The sequence below is a fragment of the Chelmon rostratus genome, chromosome 22 (genome assembly GCF_017976325.1).
Source record: "Chelmon rostratus isolate fCheRos1 chromosome 22, fCheRos1.pri, whole genome shotgun sequence".
NCBI lineage: Eukaryota > Metazoa > Chordata > Actinopteri > Chaetodontiformes > Chaetodontidae > Chelmon > Chelmon rostratus.
The window spans coordinates 1,377,906-1,398,753 of NC_055679.1; the positions used below are offsets into that span (position 1 = coordinate 1,377,906).

The 20,848-nt window shown below is 40.9% G+C and overlaps 1 protein-coding gene across 1 annotated transcript in view; it reads right to left on the reverse strand.

The window, feature by feature from the left end:
* Positions 1–2,096: 2,096 nt before the first annotated feature.
* The window catches only part of arhgef39 (Rho guanine nucleotide exchange factor (GEF) 39), a 60,776-nt gene continuing 42,024 nt past the window's right edge, over positions 2,097–20,848 (reverse strand). Inside the window, exons 8-12 of the mRNA XM_041964047.1 lie at positions 17,549–17,778; positions 10,354–10,442; positions 7,291–7,414; positions 4,669–4,766; positions 2,097–4,211 (exon numbers count right to left, since the gene is read on the reverse strand). Coding sequence (XP_041819981.1) covers positions 4,175–4,211; positions 4,669–4,766; positions 7,291–7,414; positions 10,354–10,442; positions 17,549–17,778 — 578 coding nt within the window. The 3' untranslated portion in view covers positions 2,097–4,174. The remainder of the gene's footprint in view (positions 4,212–4,668; positions 4,767–7,290; positions 7,415–10,353; positions 10,443–17,548; positions 17,779–20,848) is intronic.

The window sequence follows — 20,848 nt, forward strand, 5'->3', positions numbered from 1 at the left end:
GCCAAGTTCTGTCACACAAACAAAATGGGAAAGTCATTTCTTTGTGGATCTGGCTTCACAGGCGGACTGTCATGTTGAAACAGGAAAGACAAACACAAACCGTTGACACAAAGTTGGAAGAACTCTGCTGTCTAAATTATCACTGTAGTGAGCTCCTTCACTGGAAGTAAGAGACTGAGACCAAACCGTGAAAAACAGTCTCACACCGAGGATTGACTTAAGAACGTGGACAGAGTTGTCTCTATGTTTACGTGTTATCTCAGTTTATATGTCCTGCATACTGTCCAATCATGTTATCATTTGCACTTCTGATCCATATGTGCATACACCAGCACTGAGCTCTGCAGCCTCACTGCTGCACTGCCGCCCGCCTCCAGAAATGCGACCTCGTCCACATTCGCCATTTAGTTGAAAGACAATGTCTCTCTGAATAATATAGTGCGGCTCTAGGATGTTTAGGACGGCTATTTAACATTACATCTATACCAATACATTCAAAATGTAGTTTATTATATGCACTTACTGGGTGTCTTACTTATAGAAAGTGAACATTTATATAAGCTTCTTCAGACTCAAACCTTTTAAATTCAAATACAAGTGTGATGTTAGCTGACACGTGGATATGCACAGTGTGTGATCAGGGCCAGGCTAGTGCACCAGTAGCAACTGTCCCTGCTGTCCAGTAGCAGCATTGTATTGTATTTGCATCTTTTTGGTTTGCAGGTTGCTCAACATGCCCGTCTCTTACATATCTGTGAGCCTCACTGTTCACCTGCTCATAGTTTTGGAACTGTGTGCACTTTGGCTCTACACCTTATTGATATTTTATATATAATAAAGCTCCACCATGTCTCATCTGAAGTGGTCGCTGTCTCTACGGCTTCCTGAGACGTCACAGGGATGGTACAGTAGTCTTTGCCTCCATCCTGTGTTGATAAAGCAGTACTGCAGAGTGAAAACAAGCAGTGACTGAGCTCCGCTGTGGCTGTCTGATCGTGGACTGTTGAGGAGAAATCCATCAGTGTGATGAGTCTCACGAATGTGGATGAAGTGACCACCCATCATTTGCCTTCTAAAATAGAAACCTAATCACTCTCTCTGTCCTGCAGGCCACATATAGAAGTGTTGAAATTTTAAAATGTCTTCATCAGCATTACAAACTGACCTACTGCTGGAGGAGGGCTGATAATCCAAATCAGAGCTATGATTCTTTCAAAGATACAACTGAGCATGAAATGGCCTCACGAGTGTGAACCTGCTTAAAACACGTGGACCTGATCTTTCTTCCCTCACTCAGGATTGGTAGTCTGACCAGTGACACTAGTAGTGTCACATGTGCTTGATCTAAAATGACCTGCACTGCAATGTCATACTGTATACTAACGATTATTATTATTATTTTTTTGCTGGGGATTAATAAAATTGATCTTATGTATTCTTGAATTACTGCCAAAAATAGGTTTTGTGTGGTCACAGAGACCTTTGACTACCAAAATCTTATCCGTTCATCCTTGAGTCAAAGTGAAGTCCTTGCCAAATTTGAAGAAATCCAACAAGGCCTGCCTGAAATATCATGTTCACAAGGATGAGGACAGATGGACAACCCATAAACATAATGTCTCCAGTCAGAGGAAAGCAAGAGAAGGATTTCTGTCAATGATGATGTACCACTGTTCTGGGTCTCCATGAAGTGCAACCCCAGCTTAAAAAAAAAAAAAAAGATGAATCCTTTATGCCATATACTCAACTGAAAACAGCACAAAGACAATATATGTAATGTCTGACCTCATCATCTTCATTGATTTTTGTAAATATCTGCTGATTCTGAATGTGATGCAGTAACATGTTTAAAACCAGTTGGGACAGGCGCAACTAAAGACTGGGAAAGATGTGGAGCGCTCCAAAAACACCTGTTTGGATCATTCCACAGGTAAACAGGTTGATTGGTAACAGGTGAGAGTATCATGATTGGATATGAAAGGAGCATCCTGGAAAGGCTCAGTGGTTCACAGTGAGGATGGAGCGAGGTTCAGCACGGTTGTAAATCCAAGTGGTGGAAAATACAAAACTACACAGTGACGTCTTTTAGAGTTTTATTGTTGAATTTCCATTATTTGCAGCTTCATCTCATTATTTGTAAGCAGCCTTAGATATTCCAAAAAAGATGTAAAATAGGACAATATAAATGATCTGTAAAATGCACACTAAGCTTAAACAATCAAAAATAGTGTTAATAAAATATCTGCAGTATTAGAAGAGAATCTTTTGGTAATAAAGGATATGATCAAAGGATATAATGTAGGATAAAGACATGATGTAATAAAAACCGCATCAGACAGTTGGCTGGATGCAGATACCTCACAGGAATCTACATAAACACAGACTGTCATTCTAGAACAGAGTGCAGCTGATTAAATGCACTTATTCAATCAATAATAATAACGATAATAATTCACCACAGTGTCTGACATTTAAAAGCTGTGAGCAACTGATGTTGCCAATCAATAAAATCAGACATTCTGGAAAGTGTAAGTGTGAACATGTGTGAGCAGTCCAGAGAAGAGAGATAGTCATGTGACCTGCTGAGTGTCTGGTCGAGTCAGCAGCACTGTGATGTGTTCAGGTCATGGAGACAGACAGTGACTGGCAGTGTTGTAATAAGGAGTGTTCGCTGAGCACTTATCTCACAGTGTGTGTTCCTGTATGATGGCAGAGCTGCTTCTGTTGCTATAATCATTCCTAAATAGACTGAAGTCACCTGAAATGATGGCCCATATTATATTTGAACTAATACATTTCCTGTCATAATTATGGGATGTTATAATGAGAACTTACATTGAATAAATGAACCAATAATGCTTGAAACAATTAATCAGCTTATGAACACTGAGCTCAATGTCATTTGATCATTCTGATTTTCATATTATTATTGCACTATAGCATGGTTTTATGTGAATTTCAGTTTATTATAGCTATTGTTCCATCAAAATGAACTTTTTTTTAATGTCTATTTTTAACTTAACAGCATTTTTCTGTTAGGGGAAAAAAATACAATAATTAAATGAAAATAGACTTTTGGAAAAGGGCATTTGGAAATAAATATATTTCTATAATAAACTGAATTCCAATAAAACTAAAATGAAAAATGAAAATAAGAGATGAAAAAATGACATTTCATAGTTGAGATGTAATAATTGCTTATTTTAGATGCGTATGTTTCATATTTGACTTTTGTTTTATTCACATGATGATATTATATACTTGTAGTTATAGTCATAATGTTTAGTAATTTGATGTTGGCCATCGTGGAGATTCATACATAAATTCTATGTAGATGTTGCAAGAATTGCCTTTTCCAAAACTGAACTTGGTAATTAAAGTAAAATCTATTTAGCATCAATCGAACATGACTGCTTGATTTCTTGTTGAGGAAGTGAAGAAAACAACACTGCACAGAGGTTTCTGTTTCCTGCAGTCAGTGGAAAGTGAAGGCAGGTAAACTCCAGGATCGCTCCATTTTCAACGAGCTGATTGGACAGAATCCGAGGTGTGAGTGCTCCTGTCATGTGACTGGATACTTAAATAAAAAACTATGAGGCCTAAAGGTCAGACTGCCCCCTTTGACATGCACTTTTTAAAAATGGGACCTGTGGTCCACCTGTAATAAGCTCAATATATATGAAACAGATTCTTTTTTCTTCCCTTCTGAAGTCTCCTTGTACATGCAGTCAAACACTGAGGCTGGGGGAGAGGAGCACTCAGGAACAGACTTCCAGAATAAGCTCATCAGTACACTCCTGTACTGCAGTGCTGGTGCTAGAACATTAGAAACAGCAGCAACATATCGGTCACAGTGTAACATTCAGCAGATATTTGGTCTTTGAAGCGGTGGATCAAGATAAAGTTTGTATTGCACAGGACGAGCAGAGGCTGAAGCTGCTGTGAGTAATCATCCGAACGTCTCCTGACTCCACGTGTTAAAAAGCACAATAAAAAAGGAGCTGTTAGAAGCACAGACGTATGGTTGCATGCGTGTCATGTTTGGCAAAACTGGAACACAGAAGTCGGTCTGGTCTGTCTGAGAGTTTAAGAGGTGAAGCTTTCAGACGGACCACGCAGGATCCACTATCATCTCAGAGTCAATTCCATTCAGGGGGTCTGAAGAAGAAGTCCATCAGAGGATCACACAACTGGAAGTGGACGCTTCCGCACTGCAGGACACACATAAAATACTTCAAATCTTACTGAATCAGAAACAAAGCACATTACGATCAGCCCGTAACAGCCATCACTCTGAATTATCAAGACACGTTTTAAGACACAGAAAAATACTCTGCTTTGGAGAATAATTTAGCTCTGATGTGATTTTCCCATATAAAAAAATTCAATTGCCTAATTAAGTGTCCTTAAAATAGCATCTACTCCTTCTCCCTCACTGAAAAAGAAGAAGAGATGAATATGGAAATACTGTCCATCTGAAAGGATGAACATGTCTCCTGCTCTCAGTCTATGTGTGCTGGAAGCTTCTCGTTTCCACGTCACTGGTGTAAGTCACACACTGGAGCACAACTGGCCCCAAACCAGTTGTGATGTGGCACCGATCAATGTGAGTCAAACTCTGCACAGTGACATTCAACTGAAACAACAGCGAGCACAAAATGATCCCACCTCTGCTCTGGAGCATCACGCTGCTTCATCCTCTTGGGGGGGCTGCTCTCCCACTCAGCGGCAGGCTTCTGAGCACGCTCACTGGCCTCAGTGCTCGCCTGCAGAGAGGGCCAGAGACACGATTCATTCAACGGAGCAATTAGATGGAAGGTCGGAAAACTTAAATTTAAACATATTCTCTGCACCAGAAAATATTTAGGGATTAATTATAGTGGACAAATAAATATTAATCACCTATCAAAAACTAATGTGCTTCATCAGGACTGCGTGGCTGCAGTTTCATCAGAGTTGATTCACACAAAAAACAACCCTTAACTGTCATCATGCTTTGATTCCCTCACAGGTGTATGAAAATACACAACACCTTCTTCACCAGCGGTCACTTTCAGGCTGTTAGCACATCCAGCAGACACAGAGCAGCTTTCTCGTTCACTCGGCTTCCTGTCTTTGTCTGCCTGCTGAATTTCATTTTCACGGTCACCAGCCTCTCAGCTCTGGTTTGCTATCCTCAGCAAAATGTCTTTGGCTGGTAAATACAGGAAAACCAAAACAAAGAGCTAAAAGTGGCTAAAAACTGTGTGGGATCGTCACTACAGGCGATGCCTTTCACATTCCACACAGCCACTGGATTGAGTTCTAATATAAACACACTGATTTGTGCAGCTTTTTGTTAGAAGACACTTCAAGTTCAGTACTTCATGTTCAGCTTTTTAGCATATTATATGAAGGAGTTTTATGGGTACCATTATCACTGTATCTACCTGTGTGTGTGTGTGTGTGTGTGTGTGTGTGTAAAATGCATTTCCATAGTACCTTTAAAAGAAGATGAGCTGACCAAAGCTCTTTACAAACATTGGCAAAGGTAAAAAAGATCAGGAAAAAAGAAACATGCATATACTCCAACAGAGAGCAAGATTAAATCAATGAGTGAAGTAAAAACTAATAGAACAACCACTACAGAAGCAAATTCAGTTGTAGCAATTAAAGCACCTTCAAAAGCCAAAGACAAGAGGTGGAACTTGAGCTGTGCTGTGAATGAGCCGGGGCAGTTTGTTCCACAGGCTGAGAAACATGGTCACTGTTGAGGTAAGCTTTCATGATCTGAGGAAAATCTGGGATGTGTGATGACATTGTGATATGACTTGCGATAAATAAACAAATATTGAAGTGAACATATTAGCTCTACAGTTCTAATGTCTCTCTGCTTTAACAGATATACTGCTAACATAAACCCCAAAGCTCGTACCTGCTGGCTGAAAAAAGAAACAAATCATCTCCAACATGCATATTTTTCACTAGCCAGTGTATGCATGTTGAGCATGACTTTAGTATTTCATTATTAAGAAATGTTGCAGTTGAACAACTTGAAAACAATCCAGAGTTTGGGTATTTGAGGACCTGCCGTACAAATATAGGGCTGAGTTTGCTGATAACAATTTAATAAGATTCTTTCAACAGAGTTTTTAAAATCTGCCCATGTAGAAATGAAACAGATGTAGTCCTGATTTTAGCATCTAATTATTAAAAACACTATGATGAAAGAACAAGAGAACAATGTCAGATAAAGGCCTGAGTATTTCAGCAAAGAAAAACAAGAAAAAAAGCGTCCAGATGTTTGGCGTGCATGTTCAAATTGCGATCAGGATGAAAATGTGATTTATCAGTCACTGCTAGTAAAATGGGAGCAAATCCAGGAAGTGCTTGAAAAACAAGTAATAAGACCTTAAAATGGACTGTTAAACTGACAGGGAGCCAGTGGAGGGAGGCAAGCATGGGGGAAATATGCTCTCGCTTGCTCCAGTTAAAAACCGAGCAGCAGCGCTCTGCACATCCTGCAGCCCTGACAGTGAAGACTGACTGACTCCCATGGACAAGAAGTACAGGAGTCAAGGAGAGAGGTAATAAGAGCATGGAGTACTTTTCCAGGATCTTGGAATAGTAAGAAGGATTTTACTTTGCTAAGGCTCACAGTTAAAAAAAGCTGTTTGACAAATTTCAACGCAGAACTTTTGCATGGGGTTTCCCACAGGATGACAGAGGGCCAAGCTGCCCACACAGAACGCTGGGGGGCTCAAGAGTTCCAAAGAGAACCACCACAGTTTTCTGTTCGTTCAGCATCGAGAAGTTTTGGGACATCCAGTCTTTAATGTCCTGTAATAGTTTGTATAAAAAGTCAGTGGCAAATCTGTTTGGGGAATCATGAACACGGTGTTAGAATCTCCAGTCATTGTATTTCTTATCCTCATTAATTATAGGTCTGCACAATGTGAAGAACACAGAATCAGAAAATTTAGTCCAGAAACCTGCATTCGAGTAAGGAGGCCTAACGGTGAGAATGGCTTGGAACGGCAAATTTTGAACAGGTCTCAAATGAAGATAAGTATTTAAAAGCAATTGGACAACATCTAAAGAGGTTTCTGAAAACGACAGAAGGTCCTCCACCACGGCCAGCAGCTGTAGCGGAGCTAAAAAAGTCATGGCTTGGGGGACATAATTCCAGCAGCTGGGCCTTATCACCAGGTTTCAGCCAGTTCTCAGTTAAACGCAAGAAGGCCAACTGGCAATGGAGATAAAATCATTTAAAATAAACGTCTTAAATGTGTGTGTGTGTGTGTAGCTAACCATGTTTCTCTTTCTGCTGGGGTTGCTGCTGCTGCTTGGTGTGCTGTGGTTGCTGGCGGCTGAGCGCAGGGGTCTCCGGCACAACTCATCTCTCTGATGTACGACTGTCTGAGACTGCAGCTTCCTGTAAAGACAACACACGCTAAGTCAGCAGATGATCAGGGTCAGCCGACCAGTTTAAAGACTTCAACGGTCGTGCGATCAGTCCTCAATATGCAAAGCTTATGATGTTTCTGCTGAGACTTCGTGTTAAGTGTCACACTGGATTGCATTCTCTTCTATTGTTTTGTCCACCCCCATTCACACGTCCACCTCAGAGGTGAACTTCAGTGAAAACACATTCCTCTTCTAGGTTAAGATGAGATCATAGCCACAGAGGGGCATTCCTCCACATTCTGAACAAATTGTAGATTGTCATGTAAAGGTCAACATCCAGATTATTGTCACCTGAAACGTAAAATTGTCTTGGATTAAAGAAACTGATGCATGAAATACAGACATGTCACAATAAAGACATACTTACTAAAAAACTAAATTGTGCTAAACAGTTACACTATTCACACAGACAAACCCACTGCTACAAAGTCTTTTAAAACATACATCTCGAGGGAAAACATGCACAACAAGCAACCTGCAGCAGCACAAGCCCCCTCCATGTTGTCACTACATCATCTGTTTCCACCTAAGGACCACGTCACACACAGCTTTTCACAGCTTGTAGCTGAGGAGCACGCTCATCTCTGAGATTCAGCTGGGATCATCTCCCTTAACCCTGCTTATAGCTATGGGGTGGATGGATTTTTCACTATATATCACAATGTGTATGCAAAATGACTTTTAAAATAAACTGATATTAATGGTCATGAACTGTGTTCCAGTGTACCTGAACTCCGAATACAGAAAAAACATTTCCTCATGATAATATGCTTGGAATCATTAAAGCTGCTAAACTGTAAGGATTAAAAAACGTCTGATTAACACCAATACTGAGGACACACTCTTCACTTTCTACCTCCAACCACCAGAAAACATCATGAATTATACTGGCTTTAATATGGACCACAGCATTTTGTGAAACACTAACATGATTTCATATCAAAAATACGTTTCCACTGAGAGTTAAAGATGATAATATGGAGATAATGTCAGGCCTGCACACTCCAGAAAAATTAGAAATGGATGTTATGAGGTCAGCTTGAGAAGGTGGAGTAGGTCAGAGCTCTGCAGATGAAAAGGTAAGTAAGAGTTAAACTGTCTTTAGCCTTCACTGTGTCCCGGGTGGTGGCATTGATCTATACACTAATTAAGACCCTTGGCTAGGAGTGTGAGTGTGTGTGTGTGTGTGTGTGTGTGCATATTTGTGTATATGAATAATTTCTTTAGCAAAAGGAAATTCTACAGAAAAAAATACAATCAAGTGTAAAAGCATCCTTTAAAGGTCCAGTGTGTAAGGTTCAGGTGGATCTGCTGGCAGAAATGGACTCTGATATGTGATGATACGGAGGGAGTGGGTCCTCTGCCACGGAGTCCGCCATGTTGCTACAGTAGCCAAGAACAGAGAAACCAAACACTGGTTCTAGATATTAATACTACATTGTTCACCATAGGGCAGACTAATGTGACGGATATTCATTTGTTTGCAATCTGCAACCTCACCGCTAGATATCACTAAATCCTCCACACTGGGCCTTAAAGCTTCCTCTGTAGTCACAGATAAAAGATGGGAGTAATGTGACGCACAGACGAGTGTACAGTCTGTGCGTGAAAAGTTGGTATTTTGCAATCGAAAACAATGAAAGAACTGAAACAACAGTTAGAAATGTGATATGACTTTAGCAAAGAAAACATTTTTGATAATAACTGAGAGCAACATCTGATAGACTCAGAGATGTCAGTCCAGGCAGTGTGAAGTCTTTGTTAAATCAATAATTCAACTATGTGTAGACACACACACACCCCCACCCCACAGCCCTGCACTCCTCCCCAGTGGTGTGAGGGCTGCTGACCCCTGGTCCTCTCGGCCTGTCCTCTCCTCGGTCCTCCACCAGAGCTAATTACACTCCCTGGAGTTTAGAGCCGTCAGCCTGCAGCCTCGGCCCACATCTGCTGGGTGGTCTGAGCTCTTTGACAGCCTCCTCTCTCTCCTCTCTGACAAAGTGATAAACTAATTAGCCTGGCCGGGCACGCCGGGGTTGGGGCCCTCAGCATAGCTGGCCCCTCCACATAGCGGGACTGACCCGGACCCTCCTCTGGGAGGCCGAGCCACGCAGTCTGAGAGTGGAGTTACTGAGGTCTGGCTGATCAATGCTAAGAGGCTGTCTGAGAGACAGACATGCCTGAGGTACAGTATCAGCCAGTATCAAAGTTTTACTGAGAGTAATTCTATACCTTCACAGACTGATCCAGAGTTCATTATTTTTATCAAATCATTTGATTGAATACAGGAAGTTCTGAAATACATGCTTTTCATCAGAAACAGGAAGACAACCCCCAATAACCAAAAATACAAAATATAAAAGTACACACATTCCAATGACACAAATCTCACATTATTTCAAAATCACTCAAAAATCAGCACTAATCCTGTGCAGCTCAAACCCACAGTAATGCCTTTTAATGTAATGGAAGTCTACCGATGAGGATTGTGTGTATTCAAAGCCTGATACAGTCTTATTCCTCGATGCCATAGAGCTCAAACAAAGACATCATATTTAATGTTTGACTTCATCGGCTTCATTGATTTTTGTAAATATCTGCTTATTTTAATTTTGATGCAGCATGGACTAGTCTACCATTGAAAGTGTATTACAACACATGCCATGTTCATCCATTCACACACACATTCACACACTGATGGGTCAGCCATCAGGGACAGTTTGGGGTTGCCCTGGGACACTTCGACATGCAGACTGGAGGAGGAACCTGCTCTACCTCTGAAGGACATCACTACAGGGGCTCAGGAACGCTTCATAAAGCTGCTCTGTGAACACAGTTTGTTTGCAAATGATCGCATTCTGTTCTTATTTATGTTTTACAGTGTCTGTATGAGTGGCAGGCACATACCTGACAGCTGAGCTCAGGCTCTGGTACCAGTCATTGAGATCCTCCTGGTTGCTGGACATCAGCAGAAGTTTGGCTTTGGGGAAGGTTAGCTGGAGGGAGAGGACAGTAGTCAGGATGTGTCTCAGCAGTGTGAGTGTGTATGACTCGTTATGATGGGTGTGAGGTATTGTATTGGCTGGGTGTTTGGATGTTATTAGCAGCACAGCTAACAGGCAGGCTTCCTCATTCATTTCAGTGAGACTTAAGAGGTGGTGCAACAAGCAGTGCTATCGATAGCTACAACAAAAACATTCAGGGTACAGTTCAAGCTCTTCACTTCTCAGCTGTGCAGTACAAATGAATCCAGGCACACACTGTGTTTGCCAATCAAATACACATTTACACACTGAACAGATAGAATACTTTTTTTTATTACTGCTGCTGTGATTAATTTCTTAGAGTACAATGTGACTTAAAACAGATTTGTGTTTCTTGACTTGTTGCTTCATATTTCCACTGCTACCTCTAAAGTGTGGTAAAATGTGGCTTCACTGAAGCTTTGTTTTAAAAGTCCTGATGACTGTCCATCTAACACGCACTATTTATGACTTCCACACCACAGTTCACCTCAAGACAAAAGCAGTTCTTTAAGTCTACGTTAACACATTACATCACAGGACCAAAGTCTTTGCTAGGTTTGATCTGAACTTTGCACATTTGTGGCAGCCTTTAACAGTATTATCAGCTGAAAAGAGCAACCAGTTTTTCCTGCAGGTTGAGAATTCATTTATCAACCTAATCCAGATCTGATCCAAATCTGATCATGGATTTTCGATTCTGGCAGACTATTAAGCACCTACAAGTTCATTTAGAAAATATGCAGCTACTAGGACGAAGTGATAAATGTTTTAAAAATGGGTAGGGAGAGTCTATTCTTCATAAGTATTTAGTAAATTCACTAACATCAAGCCTTTTCAACTGTAAAGTGTAGCAAGTAAACTGGAGAAAAAAGAAATCTGTAGTGCTTGTGCCCCTTTTGACAGTTGTAGGGACCTGATCATGTTTGCGCAACAACTCCATGATTAGAAAGGAAGCATTAAGGCCTTGCAGGTTTTCCAAGAGGCACAGGAATCATAACAACTGTGGATTTAACAGCTTTTGGTTGTATTCTAGTGGCCTGACCATCTGTTAGTCACCACATGCCTCTCTACAGCAGGGCTGAAACTGCAGTAACACTCTACAAACAGTAGAGGGCAGGCCAAATCCAGCTAAAACCTCTTTTCTGTCAGCTCGTCATACAACAAAACCTACTGCTGCTGTTCACAGGCGTTCATCACCGCTAGCACTCTGACTGAAATCTGACGGGAAAGAAAACAGAAAAGTCGAGTAAAGTAACAGGATCTGTTGCAATCAGCTCACATTTACACCAAAATACAGTCGGTCCTGTAAGCAGCTGGATAGAAACCTGGTCTCAGATCTTTCGTAGACTCCTTTCAGGTCTACAGAGTGGCAGGGTCTTCTTCCTTTGAGTAAACAGTAATTATCAACTCTCTCATTCACATTGCTAAAACCGGCCTCAGATTGTACTTGTCAAACAAACCAAATGGTGATGTCCGAGCCCAAACAAAAGGGGCTTTTACAGCCGCATAATTACACAGGGAAAGCTATTACAGAGGATCAAAATTAGACCTTCGCCATATTAAATGACCTTTCACATTTACCTGCAGCTGCAGCCTTTATACAGGAAACTAGCTTGTTGAGAAGTGACATATCGATCATTTCCATGTGTATTTGGACAGAACTTTATGCTGGTGCAAAGGAACGTATAGCTCATCAAATATAATGGTGTTTTTGCACAGGGGAAGGGGTGTGTCTCTCATTATACGTTAAATAGATTAAGATTTCAAATGTACCATCATCAAAAGTATTATCTAATTACAGAGTTCAGTGAGTGGGGCCGAATAGAGTGCCGCATGATATTAGGCACTCGCCACTTGGGGGAAGGCGGTTGATTTATGCACAAATAGATTCCACTTCTATTGCAATGCGGTAATTAGGGATTTGTCAGGAAATCTGACCCTCTTAGGTAGAAATTACTTTGTATAATAAGAACGTCAGAGCACGGAGCTTCATCGCTGCACATAATTTAGCTTGATTATTTATACATCAAAGAGAATCTGTCAGGGATGTGGGAAAATATTCAAGTAGCGAGGGGATATTAGCAGGAGGGAGACTGCAGACAGAGAGAGGGGAGAGAATAAGGACGCTCGAGAAAGATGGAGGAAGAGCAGAAGCAAGAAGATGAGGAGGAAAGCATGGGGCGCGACACAAATAAAAGGCAGCTCTCGTGACCAACATGTGTGACCAAGGAAAAAAAAGAAAAGAAAGAAAAAACCACCGGAAATTTTAATAAAAGCTATTTTTTTTTCAAACTTTGCATATAGATTGCCATGGCATTTTCAGCTGTCAAATTTAATTTGGCTTTAATTCTTCATTGCCCTGGATGAGGAGGGCCCTGGAGTGCTGACAGCCCTTTTCCTTGAGCTCAGGTAGGGGCCCGGGATCAATAATGTGTCCTTATGAGAAATTACGTGTAATGCTATTGAGTATGCATTTGGGCCTCGGTGGGATAAGAGGCTAATGAAATGCCATTTCTGCCATTAGATAACGTGCAGCGGGCTGGCAGAGAGCGGCGACAGGCTTGAGGAAGATGTATTTACTGGAGGGCCGGAAGAGATGGATCTGCAGCCTAATCTGATCCAGCAACTGAGAGATTCTGTTACAGCAGGCAGCCATCGCAACACTCCCCAGCTCTCTCTCTCTCTGTCGCTCACACACACACACAAACACACACACACATAATATAGCTCTGACTAATCTCACCATCAGCAGCCTTTTCATTAGTCCCTTGAAGGATGCTTTTAATTCACACTGCTTTCAGCAAACGAAGTCACATAGGCCTGGTCATGACAACACGTCTCTGGGCATGCCAGGAGGATCACACTGCAACACGCATGCTGGACACACAATACTAGGATTACTGAAATTCACCCTCTCATCTGTGTTTGGTGCTGCATATTCTCACAAAGCATATACATTCTGTCTGTTCCACCCATACACTACAGATAAAATCCTTTTTTGTCTCTAGAAACTACTGAAAGACAGCAGATCAGAATGGCTAATTTGGGAGGGAAACTAGCTGAATTTGCACAAACAAGCTGTCAAAGCTCTTACTAATCATTTTTAGTGTTAACTAAAATGTGGGTGTAGCACTGAGTGCTGTCAAGGATCAGGAACTGACATTGAATGTCTGGTTAAATGTTAAACTGTATTTTAGTTGATTAATTGATTAGTCAATCAATATAAATAATTATTGACAGTATTGACAGTTACTTGTAAATTAATCAGACATGATTTATCAGTCAAAAATGCATTAAACTGTAACTGAGTGTCACATAAACTGACTATATTCGGGTAATTAGCTGCTGCTCAAACATGTAAAAGGCGTCACCTTGAGCTCTGGAAAAATGTTTAATCGACTAAACAATTCAACATTTATTGTAAAAATAACACTCAGATAAATCGATCAATAATGGTTAGTTGCAGCCCGGTTTTTCTTCGGGTGAAGTTCTCGTAAGGCTGCTTGTGTTTTGACAGCATTTAACATTTGAGAACTTCAGCTTCTTTTGTTAAATGAATCTAAAGTTTTGGAATAAAATATGTTTACTTTTTTTATTTCTCGAGTCTTGAGATGACTGAAATGTCGATTCACTTGAGACTCGTATTATCAGAAGATGTCTGTGTTAATCCAGAATTCAATTTAGAAAACGAAACACAGAATTTATGGCTGCAGCAGTGGATTGTCTTCATATGCTCTGTCCATTTCTTTTTATTTTTAATCCAGTCAATCACTTAGTCTTAGCTCATCTCACTGTACTATATCCAAAGTGTGGTAAAATTACAGTTGACAGACTAATTTGAAAACGGCAACAATTTAGAGAATTTCTTAACTACAGTTGTTTACAGCTGTCAAATATTTTCTTGTTTCATGATTTCAAATGTGAGAATTTGATGCTTTTCTCTGTCTTATATCACAGTAAACTGAATACCTTCAGGTTTTTGGACTGCTGGTCAGACAAAAAAAGACATCTGATGATGTGAACTTTTCACATTTTTTTTGCTTTCGATAGATGAAGTGTTTTTTGGCTAATTGAAAAATCTACAAGCATTTATTGGATAATGAAAATAATCATAATCAAGTTCAGACTTATTTGAAATTAACAGCTAAAAAATATCACAGGTGAAAATACAAAACATTTACAGTTCCACCTTTTTAATGTCACTGATGTGTCTTTACTTAATAAATGACAATGAAAAATATGTTATTAAATTATAATTGGCTAATTTTCTGTCTAGTTTTATTACGCCACTAATTATCTCAGCCCAACTGTATACTATTAGTCCTCCGCGAATCGAGCTTCAATGTCAAAAAGCATCCGATGCTGCCAACAGTTTGGACAGACTGCAGTGTGAGCAGACCGTATCAAACCTCTACATAGCTGCTGTGCATCACAGGGAAGCACATTAGCAGCACAACATAAAGAGCTCTTTGAGCGAGAGCGTATCTGCTGAAATGAATATTGATACCATGCAGCAATGGCACTAAACACTCGCTGCATAAACGCTTTGGTTACTCACTCAATGACGCGCGACTCATTCCTTTGAATGTTTCATGACAGCATCTACATCATTTAGACACAATTTGTCAGCCAGCAGCTGTACTAAGACCTGGGAGACGGATCAGACTGAGAGGAGAGACACATTAAAAGTTCAACTTTTGGGCTACTTCAACAAGGGTTTGAAGTGATGAGGGTGAGGAAGAGGCGAGGGAACAAAGGTCTTCTCTAACAAGCAGAACTGAATGACATTTTCATTCAGTGAGGCTGGAAAACATTCAGGAAACCTATGTTTGGCAGATTAGACAACAGCAACTGTCAAGGCCATAAGTAAGACAAATCAAAGCAACATACATCAAAATGGAAATTAAATAATGCCTCTGCTTAGGGCTCACTCATGTGTATACTCAAATCAATGAACAGATGTCTCCCCCACCTGCTGCCCAGCAAACACTCTGAGCGTTTTCTCACAACTCTGAACATTCAACTTTTTCCAGTCTGTCTTCAGTTAAACAGGAAATTACAAATCCTGTGTCAACTACTGTAGATGGCCCTTTGTCACAAACACATGAAGAAAAAACTGAAAGCTTAGTGGTAGTCAGTGACTTTGCTTTATGAGATGAGACAGGTGTGATAATGTAGTGTGTGTGCGTGTGTGTGTGTGTGTGTGTATATATATATATATATATATATTGAGCGAGAACAAATAGTGTTGTTGGTTCCTTATATTTGGGGATTTTACTACTGATGATTTGTGATGCAGGTTGTGTGTTTTTGAATGTATTGTTTATTATATTTCCTGTCCTGGTGGGACAAAGCCGTTCTATTATATTATGAAGTTTTACTGTATATTTTTCAGATTTTTCAATACTATACTGCTACGGCTAAAATCACTCTTCCTGAAGCAATCACTTCACTGACTGACTGAAGTGTAGGACAGGGGTGGGGAACCTTTTTTTATCAAGGGCCATTTCATTAAGGGGGGGGGGCGGCACCCGAGAAGCAATGGAAAGGTGGCCTTGGTCCCCCCTTGGCTACACAGTGTTCTCTCTTTCCAGCTGCATTTTCACAGCTTTAATTTGACTTCAAATGATTTCACATTTAAAAGCAGAGAACTCAGAAGCTGCTGGAGCTTGAGGTCCAGCTCTGAGAGCTACTTGGTAATGTCCACCATGGAGGTCAAACCGCACGGACACTTAATGTCACTGAGTTTCCACGTCAGGTTTTCCTTCATCTCCATGAATTATTCCAGACAAACTGACACTTTACAACAATTTTACTTTGTCCAGTGCTCGCAGCTCTGCAGCAGCAACAAGGCACATCTTCACAAATTCTACTTCTGAATGAGGTTTTAGCTACTTAGCTATTAGCTGACTCATCACAAAACTTGAGTGTGGTGTTGTGAAAGCTGATTGTTTGGCACCCATACTCTGCCGAAGAGCGTAAACTTTATTGGAGAGCATTTTGTCCTTGTAGCTCATCCAGTTTAGGATGTTTGCAGCTGTAATGACTCTTGAGATTGTCATTTTTCATCACTGCAAGCTCAGTTCCCCATAAAATAACTTAGGCACAATAAATCACCTTTTACTTTTTTGTCCTCTTGGAAAGTGCAACACTCATCTACTTTTGTTTTCTTGACAGGTGCCATGATGCACTGACTAACAACCGTTACATGTGCTGTGTTCAAGGACGACCAGGGAGAAGGCATTAGTCTACTATTTTATGTTATTCTCTTTATTGCTGAAAAACAGTAATTGCTCTTTTGTATTCATGAATTATCTCATTGGACGGGTCAAGGCCTGCCCAGAGGCCAGAGGATCCCCACCCCTGCCGCAAGAGATGTGGGACAGAATAAACAGTGCTGTTGTTTTTTCATCTGAGTTTTTTTATCAAGTTCATCTGATGCTAAAATGAAGTTTCAAAAGTCTGAATAAGACATAACAATTAGGTATCTTCATTGTGTCAATCATGTGTATATTTATTGCCAGTTTTTTGTACTGGCAATTTACATGCAACTTCCAGAACGTAAGCTTTGAGCGTTCAACTTTGGAATACATCTTTCCACAGAAGGAGACTTCTATTTCTTTGTGGCTAGTATAGAGAGGGAGAATGATTACAGAGTGCAGTAGGGACGATATGTTTTTGTCAGCCAACCCGCATATTACTATTGCCATGGTTCCCTTGACAAAAAGCCAATGGGATTGTTGGAGAAAATAAACTCTGTACTGACCAAAAGTTTAGATTACTTACATGTTTTTCATGACATTTGCATGACTTCTGATTCCAAAGTCACCAGCACTAAGCTTCCAGCTACACTACACTACATACATTTTGCTTGATACATCTACAAGTTGGACTGATAATAGTTTGCAACAGTGTGAGTATAAACACAACAAGACTGTATTTCCACTCTGACGTAGCTGAACACCATCTAAAACAATAGTCCACAATATCCCAGAAACTCTGATCTTGTAGAAAGAAACTTGTCATATAAACAATACTCAGGTAGGCAGTTGTGGATCTAGTCGGCTGACACTCACGCTAAGCAGGCCTCCCTTGCTCCTCGTGTGGCCAAACACCTTCTCCACAGTGCAGTCCTGCAGGGGGTAGGCATGCTGGCCGGCAAACTTTTCTCCATTGGTCGGATGCAGGGGGCTGCAGCGCTTGGCCTGCAGCAGCACGTCAGAGAACAGGAAGAACATCTTGGGCTTAGCATCTGCACCTTTAGGAGGAACCATCTTCAGCCAGCCCTCACGGATGTACCACCTCCCTGTAAGAGGAGGGCGAAACATAAACAATCATTATCTTTGGCTGCTTGTCTGGATCGCATGGAAGCTGAAGTCTTTCCCAGCATGCAATGAGACACCTGGGAGACATCGCACACCTAACACAGAGACTGATACTGCTGTTTGTGTCCATTGGCAATCTAAAGTTTCCTCACCACCTGACAAGAGATGGGGTTTCACAGCATTTCATCAAATCTGCATCCAGTTTGGATTCTGTTTATCGAATCTGGATTCATTCAAATTCGTAATCAAATTTGTTTTGGGAGTTTGTTTAGTGGGGGATGATTGCAGTCAACCATTGAGATTCTACTGTTGAATGTATGTAAAGCTTACACCACATATTTTGTCACTGCGCTGTGACACTGATTAACCCTTTCCTGAGTCATTTTTACTCTTGCTGCGAGGGAAAACAGTGTTTGCCCCTCACTTGGGGGCTGTGCAGCAGATAAAGCTAAAAAAGAACAGAGTGGGAATAATCTATACCTTACTTTATCATTCAGCAAATATCAACACTGTTGCAAGACTTTTGTTTTTGGCAACATACTGGTAGGTTAGCATGGCACTGCATGCTGTTTGTTCCATTGATAATATTGGATCTTCTTAAACTAAACAAGATGATAATTTAAACGACAAAACCCAACATGTCAACCTGTCTTTCATAGCAATACATTTACATATTACTAAGAGCATTACAAGGAGAGACATTCATTGGTACAACTTGATTTAGTGAGTTAGTGGTGTGAAACTAACTAATAGTCATCCCATCCCGCTGTCACTGAGAGCTAGTTTATCGCATCATGTATGTGCGTCAGTGTGTTCGAACAGCAAATACTCAAAACCTGATTTGTAAAACAAAAAAGAAAAAGTTCTAAGTCAGAAGGCCAGTCATTTTTACACTTAAGGTACATACAAATGTTAAAAGCTGAATCAGATTCAAAATTGATGGAGGATTCAAAAGAATTCAGATTCAATACTGACTTTGGATTTGACAAAATGCCACTGAACAGCAAACTCACACTGACACATTTACATTGACCATCAAATGCAGGTTTAACCAACATCACTATGTCAGTGTGAAAGTGGTAACAATCATTCTCCTCAGCATCAAATTGCAGAACTGCAGAGAACAAAAATAATGAGACTAACTAAGCCAAGCTGAATTGAAAAGATAAATGAGGGCTGTTTGAAGGGAGCAAAGAAGACGAGAGAAAATCTAAGACAGACTCAGTGGGAGGTCGGCATGTTGGGGTGTGGCGGCTGAGGAAAGCTCTCATCTCTTTCACCGTGATTGGCAGCAGCATGATGATAGCTAATAAGCATGAGGCTGACATTTGGATAGATAAGATGAAAATTCATCCTGGGTCCTGGGTGTTTTTGTAATTGCCCCAGCCAGTAGCCTGTGATTGCAGCTAGCCTGAGTGGCCGGAGCTGTGCCTCTGGGGCTCAGAGAGGACATTTTCAGCTACAGACGAGCCCACAGAGATTAAGTGGTGGGGCCAGGCAGGGGTCAAATTGCTTTTAAAATGCCATGGGTCTCAAACGGAAAAACAGTCAAGAGACACCCCATGACTCTCTCAGGTGTTGTGTGGAGATTGGAGCAGTGGTTGTGATCGTCCTATTAAATATGATATAAATAAAACCCTGTTTGAGCCTTATACAACCCTTTAAAGACGGAGCAAGTAGTGCGTTTAATGCGTTGTGACAATAAACACTCAGTCCAGCCTGTCATCTCAACCCTCAGTTCAGGACATTTTAAATAGAAGACGAGTGTAGTCGGAAATGTCCTCACGCAACAGATGCCTCACACCCTCAGCTTTTTCACAATTAACTGACTGACCTGGGGCTTTTATCCTTGTGGCAACAGTGGTTACTGGGCAGGCCTATTTTCTGTTTGCAAATGAGCTTTCTGGTCTCATGACTGCAGAGGAAGGACATTTCATTAAGTTGAATGTAATGCTTTATGATCATTTTAAGAGGTCTGAGTGCCAGGAAGAGGACTCCAGTGGGATGGAGTATCCCTGTTCCAGTGAATCCCCATAAAAAGTACAGGGTTCATTTATTTATCATTCTGCAACACAGGGTTATGCAACAAAATGCAAGTTGTAGTCCCTTTATACTACTCAGAAAACAAAAATAATATAAATGAGTCAATAAATAAAAAGTCCTAAAAATAAACTATTATTTAGCTGCAGAGTGTGGGGGGAGAATTGAGGAGTTTTACTGAGGGGACACATTTAAAGGTAAAACAATTAGTTAATCAACAAAAAATTATTAAATATTATCATTATTATTATTCTTATAATGGTAAAAGCGGTTTCGGGAGTAGTTCTGGAAATGGAAGCTTCTTCAATTTTTCACAAGCTGCATTTCTGTAAAAAAAAAATACAAACACTAAGCTTAAAATTCTGCTACGTTCACCACTAATGCCAGGATCAGGCTACATGAATCTAGCCCCGATTTTGTGACCATTTTGTTGTGGTCAACCAATTACCAGCGTCGTGGCCGATCGTGAGCGACGATCGGGCGTCTGTACCCGTGTAATGTGACTTGCTAAATGACCTGTCCTGCAGCTTCTGGGGCGCCTCATCACACCCGCCAAAAAGTCTAGCATGTCAGATTTTTTTTGTTTTGTTTTGTTCTAGTTTGACATCTCCCACGACGTGTTCCTGAACATTAACCAATCAGGTGTTCCCACCAGAGTGCAGTCAGGTGACTGGCGAAGAGGAGGAGGAGGAGGAGAGAGATGCTGAGGTTGCTGGTGTCAGGTGGGACAACGACAGAGAGGAAAAGTTTGTTGAGCTGTGGCAACAGTATCGCTTCCTGTTTGACAAATGTTGGCGAGAAATTGCGGAAGCACTTCATCAGCCTGGTGAGGAGCTGGCTGTGCTGTCATAACATTATCCCTGATCTTAACTGCCGGATTATGCTTATCATTTCTCCACTAGCACATGGTTAGCTAGCTACTAATTCCAGATCTAACGTTAAACGTTAAGCGCCCTGCTTGATGGGACCAACACCATCCAAGGCTGCTACTTGTAGAATAAATAACTGTGG